This window comes from Cryptotermes secundus, unplaced genomic scaffold (genome assembly GCF_002891405.2).
Source record: "Cryptotermes secundus unplaced genomic scaffold, Csec_1.0 scaffold1894, whole genome shotgun sequence".
In the NCBI taxonomy this organism is placed as follows: Eukaryota; Metazoa; Arthropoda; class Insecta; order Blattodea; family Kalotermitidae; genus Cryptotermes; species Cryptotermes secundus.
The window spans coordinates 1,217,362-1,227,271 of NW_019718027.1; the positions used below are offsets into that span (position 1 = coordinate 1,217,362).

The window sequence follows — 9,910 nt, forward strand, 5'->3', positions numbered from 1 at the left end:
TTAAAGGTACTGCCTTTTCTACCATTGTGTGAAAGTACCCCTAAACTAGAGCAATTACAATGGCATCCAATGCATCAAAGGATATTACTTGTTCTACCAAGGTCAAATCTAGGGCCGCGCCATAGCTCAAGCAGTTACTTGCTGGTTTCCCACTGCGGCAGCCTGGGTTCGATCCCAGGTCTGGTCATGTGGGATCTGTGGTGGACAAAGTGGCACTAGGGCAGGTTTTTTCTGCATACTTCAGTTCCCCTGCCAATCTTCATTCCACCAATTGCTCCACAATCACCCTCACCTATCATCTGGGACTGGTACAATAGGCCAGAAGTGGCCGCAATACAAGGGACTTAGCCCCACCCCACTAGCAATAATAATAAAAAAAAAAGGTTAAATCTGTGTACAATGAACTTTTGATTAACCATGATAATGGGGGGATGAAGTAGTGTGGATAATTAAAAACAATGTATAATCCCAAAATTCGATACATTCACTATTCACACTGCATTCAACCCTGAAAACCACATAATTATATTTCAGTAGATGTGCTACAATCACTAAACAGAGGCACAAATATTTTTCCAAGAAGAGAAGAACACAACGCCTGTATAATGGCAGGCTACCAAGAAAAGTAATAAAGTAATAAACTAGAAAGTTGCAGATGCACAGTCTACCACAAATCACTGTAAACCATCTCTGAAACATATTACTGAAACAGGTGTAATGGCCAACACTTAAACCATTACAGGAAGCTATAATCAATATCTGAGGACTTCTGGAAGTTATATGGTTAGCCTGCAGACGAGTAATTGAAAGCCTACTGCATATTCAGTATAATTTATTTTCTCTGTTGGTTGAACAACTTCATCACTTCCTAACTAAACCAATGAGATTTGATACAAGCTTCACTTTTATAATAATGAAAAAGGAGCCAGGATAGTGTAGTTGGTATAGTGACAGGCTACGGTTAGATGACTGAGGGGTCACAGTTCAAGACCCAGTAGGGTCAAGAATTTTCTTTTCTTCACGTCATCCAGACCGGCTCTGGGGTCCGCCCAACCTCATATCCAATGGGTATCTGGGGCTCTTCCCTGTGGTTAAAGCAGCCAGGGTATGAAGCTGACCACTCACCTCCAGCTAGTGCCCAGACCAAGAAAATGTGAATATATATATCCACTCGCCCATATGCCTTCATGGTGTAGTACTTAATTAGTTAGGTACAGAGACAACATGGAACACTCTGCATAAAATAAATAAAATATATATACAATATCAGGGAATAGAGAAATATATTAACTGCAGGTTCACTAAGACCACTGTCCCCATTTCTGTTATCTGAGAGCTCATCTGTTTAACCTTTTGCATATCATGCACAACTAGATCAGCTCGGTGAACTTGCATTAATACAACCACAGCCGAAAATCTCCACTCATGGTTTAAATTAATTAGTACTGCATTTCTGTCAGTAGATGGCCTCAAGTGTGACATCAATGTTAGAAGAAAGAACAGGTTTCCAAATGGAATATTTCTGCTGTTATTTGACGTGACTGCTGTGTAACTGCATTTACTCCCAAGAAGCCCTGGCATTTCTAGTGGGTACTCTTAGTTCTATGGCAGGATTTGGATGTCAAGGTGACGAGAGGAAATGATTTACTTACACTCGATCCTTTTCCAACTTTCTGAGGGGTAAAGCCTGGATGGCCATGAGATGTTGTCATAAATGGGCTCTGGTTGGCTGATGAATCTTTCTGAAAAACACAGCAAATGACATGTTCTTATAGTTATTACTAATCATACCCAATTAACTGAATGAGTGGATGCCTGAATGGCACACTCATAACCTTTGCCAAGTCTTACACAGAAGACAGCATATAACAGACTTTTAAATTACATAATAGGACAGTGTAAGGATACATTAAATCTAAATGGAAAAGTAAAGGATTAACTATATACTGTTTTATAATTTTTCATTCCACACTTCTTTTGCAATTCTCAGTTGCTGTAATGAACGATGAAACATGATTTCATAAGGCAGTATTCAAGTATGTCTTCTAGGGTTGAAGGAAAGAATGAAATTTCAGGAAAGAAAATAGTCTTGAGGAAAGACAGAATCTCTCAAAGATGATGTAAAGTACCAGGCACATGTCTTCTTGTTCAGTTCAAATCAGTATTTTTAGCATCTTAGGTGCAGTTTTACTGAAAGGCTTAGTCTAAAATATATCCACACAAATATAGTGAATATATTTCTTCCTGTTCTGATAACAAATTCAAAAGATGTTTTCTGAGTATTACATACATAAGCCACATCAGAGTTTTTAGGGACAGAACTTAGAAAATAATGACTATTCTGATACACCAGTAAGTGTCTGCAGTTTCACAGTTATAAAACGTTTGTATTAGAGAATAATATTTTTTCCCCATCTGGCTTTTCTACAACTGATGCAATTGTTTGTAACAATGCCTAAGCACTGCTACACAAACTTTTAACAAATACTCATAAACTAGGATAGTATAATATGGACTCAATTATCATGGATGATAATTGTAAAACAATGGGTGACCCAAACAGTGATATGTACATACAAAACAAACTCTGTTATTTTAGCCTGCAAGCGAACTATACCGACCAAGCAACCACTGCTTGTAGGTGAAGTTTAGTGCCAACTTTTGTGGATAGAGGGTGTCGCATGGTCAGCACAACAAATCCCCATGGCCATTAATTTCGGTTTTCTAGACTGGAGCCGCTATTTCCTTGAAATAGCGCCTCAATTATCATCACAAAGCCGAGCGGACCCCATTCCAGACCCACTACTTCTCAGAAAAGAATCTGGTAGTGCCGGGAATTGAACCCGGACCTCTGGATCTGTAACCAGGAATGCTGACCACTAGACGACATTGATAAAATTACAGATTGATTGTATTAGACAAGAACAGAGGCACAGTGCTTACTATTCATCTCGGATGGTCTATTAAGAAGACTTCTCATTTCAACTGTGAGCAATAAAGTGGAACAGTGGTGATTCAGTATAAAATAACCTATAGTTTAGATAAAACCTTTTGTCAATGATGACTCACATATTAACTACAATGTTTATTTAATTCTTACCCCTGATCCAGAAGAAGAACTGGATGCGCTTGATGCTCGCAAACGTTCTGCAATCAACAAACACATGTGTAAATGCACAACAACAGCTTTTAAAAATTAATGACATAAACACAATTAGTGATATTTATTGAGCTAGAGGAGTTACAATAATAAAGGAACTTGATAAATACTCATAAACAAGTACTGTCTACAGACATCCAATGTGTGCTTCCTTACTAGTTGCATGACAAATATCAGGTGATATTGGAATACCCGTATGTCCCATGTGCTTGACCTCGGTGCTTGCTGGAGGTGAGTGGTCAGCTTCACACACCATCCTCATTGCCCCCAGGGAAAGAGCACCTGGTACCCATTGGATAGGAGGCTGGGTGGACCCCAGAACTTTTCTGGATGACATGGAATAGTGAAAATTCTTGTCCCCATTGGAACTCGAACTCCGACCCCTCGATTATGCAGCCTGTAGCCAGCTGCTATACTATGTTATTCCAGCTCCTAATTATTATGCAATAAGGAACCAAAGTATTTAGAACTGTATTATGTGCCATCTGTTGCAGAGGAGGAAGGCCCTTAAGCTTTTTACATAAAAAAAAAATGAAATAAACAAATAAATAACAAAAACTGAAAACTGGACTGGAACAATATCAGTATATGCACATGTGATACAGCAGATATAACTGTGGGACACATATTTACCAACAGACTCTTTGGGGTAGGATAAAAACCTCACGCAGCCAACCATGCCCTAACTGTGAACAAAATGCTTATGGATCCATCATGCCCTGTCATATTAGTTATGACAATGGCAACATGTACAATTAGGAATATAATTTCATGTAGATAATTCAAATTTTCAGAGAGTTTCATGGAGGTAGGCCTAGGCCCAAATGAGGGCTGTAGCGCCAAAAAAAAAAAAAAAATTTTCAAATTTTATCGCATGCAACACTTTGTAATTAACTAAAAACACATTAGCAAATGTGATTATTGAATAACAGGTTTATTTTATGCATCCCACATATTATCTTTATCCTATTAACTAATTTGGTCCTCATAAAACTAAAACATAAATAATTAAAGCCTGTGTTCCAAGGCAGGTTAATACAAAAACTTTGTTCATGCACCAATTACCAAGAACACCATCAAAGGTTATGGCTTAGCCCTGATATGTATATACAGGATTTTTATTTAGGGTCTATGATCATTAATGTTTTCAGATAAATATTTAATGAACCAAAGCCGAAGTATTTACCTGGGCATTAGAGCAAAATATCCAGGATAGTGCACACGTAACACCACTCCACAACCACTTTTACTTATGTATCAAGCAGTAAAATTGTCATGTTAATAATTCAAAATGTACATAAGATGTAATTATTCACTAATAATTATGAAGCCCATTCTGCTTCAACCTCAAATTCTCAAGGGCATCCAATGTTGAAAGGAAACTTTATACAATTTTGCATAAGTTATTTAAAATCTTTTTCTACAGAAGTCTCTTAAAACATATAAAAGGTAAATCTGTCGTTGTGCTTAACTAATTAAGCACTACACCATAAGATTTATGGGGGAATGTGTGTGTATAGATCCTCATTTTCTTGACCTCAGCACTAGTTAGAGGTGAGTGGTCAGCTTCATGCCCTGGCCACTTTAGCTCCAGCAAAAGAGCAGCCAGTACCCATTGGATAAGAGGCTGGGTGTAGAAAAGAAAATTCTTGACCCTACTGTGACTCAACTCCAACCCCTCGGTTGTCCAGTCCATAGCCAGTGGCTATACTGACTGTGCTATCCCAGCTCCTGCTCATCATCATAAAACATCATTCACATTTAAGACCAATATGATGCAGGAGTCAATATTGTAGAGAAGTAAAGAATTTTGCATTTTGTCTCATGTGATGCTGAGGGTTTGTGTTCTATGAAACTGAACCATATAAATCTCCCATAACATCTATTTGATTTCATCTTGCAGAACCCTTGTAGTGGTTTGTGTGTTCTGATGATTACAACTTCTAACATGGCAAATATGAATTCACACCTTCAGATCTATTAATTTAGTAAACAATGGTTTCAAATGGGTTTTCGTAAGCATCAGCAATAATTGCTTTAAATACCACTAAATCTGGTGATTTGCTGAATTTGCTAAAGTATAACTCAACCATTAGTAACAAAAGTTCCATTATGTAGGAGCGGGGAAAATGTTATTTACCTGCATAAAACGCAATATTGATAAACTGAAACACATCATATAAAGTAAAATAAGGGGGTTTAAATTGTGGTAAACATAGAATTAAGTATAGAGAATGGATTAAAATAATAATATTCCAAACCACTATACACTTCTTTCTTACTTTTTTGAGAGGAACATCTTTCAACCTTATAATTAACTATTTACATTTCTATTAGGTACATTTAAGTCCAAATTACAAGTCCCCTGATGGATAATGTCATTTAGTGCCTTACTGTACCTTAATAGAAGACTTACAACTTTTTATACATATTTGTTAACCTTTAATTACCATACCAGATATATAATTTTTCCATACAGGAGATGTAAATTTCATTCATTAAAGGTTAACATAAACTATACATTTCTTTCTTTTCGCTGATCATAATGTATCAGAAACAGAATTCCATTCTTTTGGGCAGTCAAAAACATTGAGGTACAGAGTGGTGAAGCAGGCCAGTATGCTGCCTGGCTTTGCACACAGAAAATTGCCTGGGAACAGTAAGATGTACCCCGATCACACTACTGCTCCCCCTGCATTCTTCTCTCATGCACAACCATAAGCAATCACTTGTTTTGAGAGATCTAAGCTGGACTGATTTGCTACTATGAATGAAGAACAAATTTGAATATTTATTCAATACTGAAATATATTTTTGCACAAGTTGAACTGCACATATAGCAACTACTAACTTTTGAGAGATATGCTAAAATTGGTTAATAAATCTATTCATACTATTTGGAGAAAGAACACAACATAAACAACTCATAAGTCAGAATATCAGTTACCACCATTTAAACACAACATAACTTACATAGAAGATATAAACACTGTATATTCTCACAAATCTACCCTGTTACGATCATCAATGTTGTAAATGTTAGAGACCAACAATGTCAAACAACACTGAAAAGTGATGCCAAAAATTTCAATTTTATTGTGTGGTATGATGAAGAAACAGGGCACAGGGCACAGAGCTACCAGTGTATTGTTACTGGCTGCACTGCCCTATTGGTCAATTTTAAAAGTCAAGAGTGGGATATATTATCGTAAAAATTCTGCTAATACCTTAATACAGTACCGTGAATTTTAAATGAATGGAAGTTGTGTAATTATTTGTAATTTAATTACTGATGCCGTCAGTAACTCAGAATATGCAGCATCAAATGATTAAACAACAGTTAATTTGACAGGATGTGGTGAAAGAGATATCCTGGCATCTGTTTGGAGAGCACAAAACCACAGAATACTTCAATCAGGACAGTATCCTACCCAGTACTTGAACCAGGCACCTCCCAAATACAAGTCCAAAACATCACCATTTCAGCCAACTTTTTGGCATGTTTCCTTTTGTTGGTTATTTCATGATGATATTAGTATCTAGACTCTACAGTGAATTGCAGGATGATGAATCACAAAATGGTTTATTTATGGCAATGTATCTAGGCTATAAAGTAAAACTGTCCCTGTGCTTAATTAGTTACACTATGCCATGAAGACATATGGGGGTGTAGAGGTATGGCTCCATCTTCCTTGAACTCAGCACCAGATGGCAGTGAGTGGTCAGCTTCTCGCCCCTGCAGCTTTACCCATGGGGAAATGGCCCCCAGTACCCACTGGATAGGAGATTGGGTGGGCCCCAGAGCCGGTCTGGACGGTGTGGAGAAGACAAAAATCTTGCACTGCCGGGAATTGAACCAACGCCATCCTGCCCAAAGCCTGTGGCATTACTGGCTCCATTATCTACACTATATAGCTTTGGGCAGAAGAATGAGTGATTAGTGTCAAATTTGAAAGGATATAGAAGGAAGCGGTTGTGTCCTGAGATACTATACCAGAATTTGCCTGGAATGATTGAGGAAAACCAGGAAAAACCTAAGTGAAGAATGCAGACATCCTGGCTGTGATTTGAAGTACCTCCTGAATATCAGTCTAGTGTGCAACTACAATGATAATGCATTCGTTCTACTCAGTAAGAAAGTTGCAAAATACACAGAATTAAATGAACTACTTCATCACAGTTTAATATAAGGTTTAAATTACAAATATATTAACAACCAGTCATACGAGGATATCACAATTGTTTTGATTTACATGTTGTCTGACAAAACTCCAGTCATCATAGCAGACTGGAGCCAATGATGCATTTTCATTTTCAGGCATTATGGCATATATTACCGAACTATGTTATTTGCAGGAGTGCAAGCTGCCCAACACATAACACCAACATGCAGTAGAGGCACATAAAACCATGCAACACCCATTTCACCTACCTTCATCCACTCCAGACAGATTTACTCTAACTAAACAACTTCACCAATGTATGGTAGTGACTATGCTTCCACCTGACAGCAACAGCAGTCCTATTCACTTCAAAAAGATGTCACTAACTATATATAGCAAACAACCAGATGGTGTGAGGTGTTAGATGTGACTATGAACATGATGGTCCTCTGGATTTAACACCAAGCAATTTGATATATAACCTACACATTACCACATCTCAGAAAACAGTGATCTTCAGCTATTAGATGGAAGCATAGACAAAGTCTTATAACAACACATTTGACATGTGAAGGTGAGGAAAGGTATTGTATGGGTAGAGATAAGCCCTACACATAACTTCCATCCCATGAAGGCATAAAGAAGATGCATGCATTAACTGTCACATTTGAGCACGAGAGACTGCAAACTTTACACCCAAGGAAAGAGACCATTAAGCAGATCCCACAGCCATGTGAACATAGTGAAGCATAGTATCAAAATTCCTATCAAAATTAGAATTATGGTCCTTCAGTCTGAATCCCATTATGTTACAACATGTATCACAGCTCTATTAAAGGTTCAAATTGTGTTATGACATGAAAGTTGATACATTAGAATAAAAATAAAGCATGTGCATTGTAGTGTGAATTAACAGGTAGTGCCATTTTCTATCATTAACGTGAAGGGCCTCAACACAACCCCTTACTATTAATTTCAAATTAACATTTGCCATTCACAAAGCAAGGTTCCCTGTTTCTTTTGTTTGGAAATTCTATGACATGCACCTTTCTTTCCTATTTCCCTTTCCCACAGAATTCCATTAAAAGTATTCTACACATCTTCTGTCAACAGTTGGGTTAAATGCTTTCCCACTTATGCCACAAATATTCATATTTAAATACACTACGGAAGGAAATTTATAATGAATAATACTTTTCTGTTAAATTCTTGTTTCTCATTTCTGATTTTTGGTTAAATAGTTTCAGTTTATTGGAAGTAATTTTTAGCTATTTTCAATTAAATTTCAGGGGGCCTGGAGCAAACTGTTTGATAAAGGTTAAATTCCAGATTAACCTATATACCAATTCACATAGATTCCTTTACTGTATGTAGACTGCACCAGCTACTGTAGTATTTGACATAAAGAGCATTAGTGATGTTTCAACACGTTGAGAAAGGAATGGCAGGACAGAGAATACACATTGTAAACAGTGCCACTGGAATTCTGATCATACAAGGTCTGACAAATAACCAGACATAACATAACATAACATGCATATTCTCACCAACTTTTAGTTAGTGAAATCAATTTTAAAGTATAGTAGACCGCCCGATATAAAGCAAGTGTGAGTGGACAACTTCAGTACCCAAATTATAAGGGACATTGACATTTACCTAATTTTGAAATCCTTGTTATTATGTATATAATATTTATGCAATGGATGAAATATGTATATAAAATGTAACGTACACTTCAGACTGTGGTCAAAGAGGTAAAATGGCTGCTCAATAGACTTTGCTGTTTGACCAGAATAATCCCAAGATTAGAGAAACCAAGAACATACAGCCTATCCTTAGCGGACTGTGGACTTTATCCTTTGAACCGGCAAACCACACAAAGGAACACTGTGATACAGTTTATACTACAATGAAAACATTTCATAGAAATTTGTATAACATAAAACATACATAGTCATACTGGGGGAAATGATCAAATCCACAGTGTAATGAGGGTACACTGTACAACTATTGTATTTCTGGACATTAACAATTGTCCTGTTCGGAGAACGGAGCAATTGTTGTTTATTATGCAACGGTCTATTCTGGCGTTTCCACNTTTATTTAAAATATGTTTCAGAGACTGGATTCTGTCTCCGTCTTCAAGTAGAACCTACTCAGTCGGGCCCCATCAATAGAGCTAGTTCCTTCCTCTCTGGATACATGCACCAACACAAGATAAGGTATACAGACCAAGCACAGCACAACCTATCTGTGAGAGTTAAGACAAACATTAAACAATTCCACATGTATCAGGCCCAGCACCAGAGTACTAACAGAATACATGTCATCACCAGAGAGATAAATTCTCTGTATGGCATGACCATAAAAAACACAATTTAACAGAGCAGTTGTTTTTTACGCTTCTGTTGCAATAATAGGAGTCCAGATGGAAGAGATGTCCAAGTGGGGCTGACTGATTCATCTATTAGAGATATAAGCAACATGTGGGCAGATTTCTTGTATTTCCTGTAACTGGTGTCTGGTTCAATCTGCAAGATCTTCGCTTCTTTCCCACATATTTTGCGGCCTCCTTCGTGTGCATGTA

General features: G+C 37.3%; 1 protein-coding gene across 4 annotated transcripts in view; it reads right to left on the reverse strand.

Moving 5' to 3' along the window:
- Positions 1 to 9,910, reverse strand: part of LOC111862055 (SWI/SNF-related matrix-associated actin-dependent regulator of chromatin subfamily E member 1) — a 50,178-nt gene that overhangs the window by 25,668 nt on the left and 14,600 nt on the right. For all 4 annotated transcript variants that reach the window (XM_023847255.2, XM_023847416.2, XM_023847336.2 and 1 more), the window contains 2 exons: positions 3,101 to 3,147; positions 1,653 to 1,742 (listed from right to left, as the gene is read on the reverse strand). In XM_023847255.2, the coding sequence (XP_023703023.1) occupies positions 1,653 to 1,742; positions 3,101 to 3,147 (137 nt within the window). The remainder of the gene's footprint in view (positions 1 to 1,652; positions 1,743 to 3,100; positions 3,148 to 9,910) is intronic.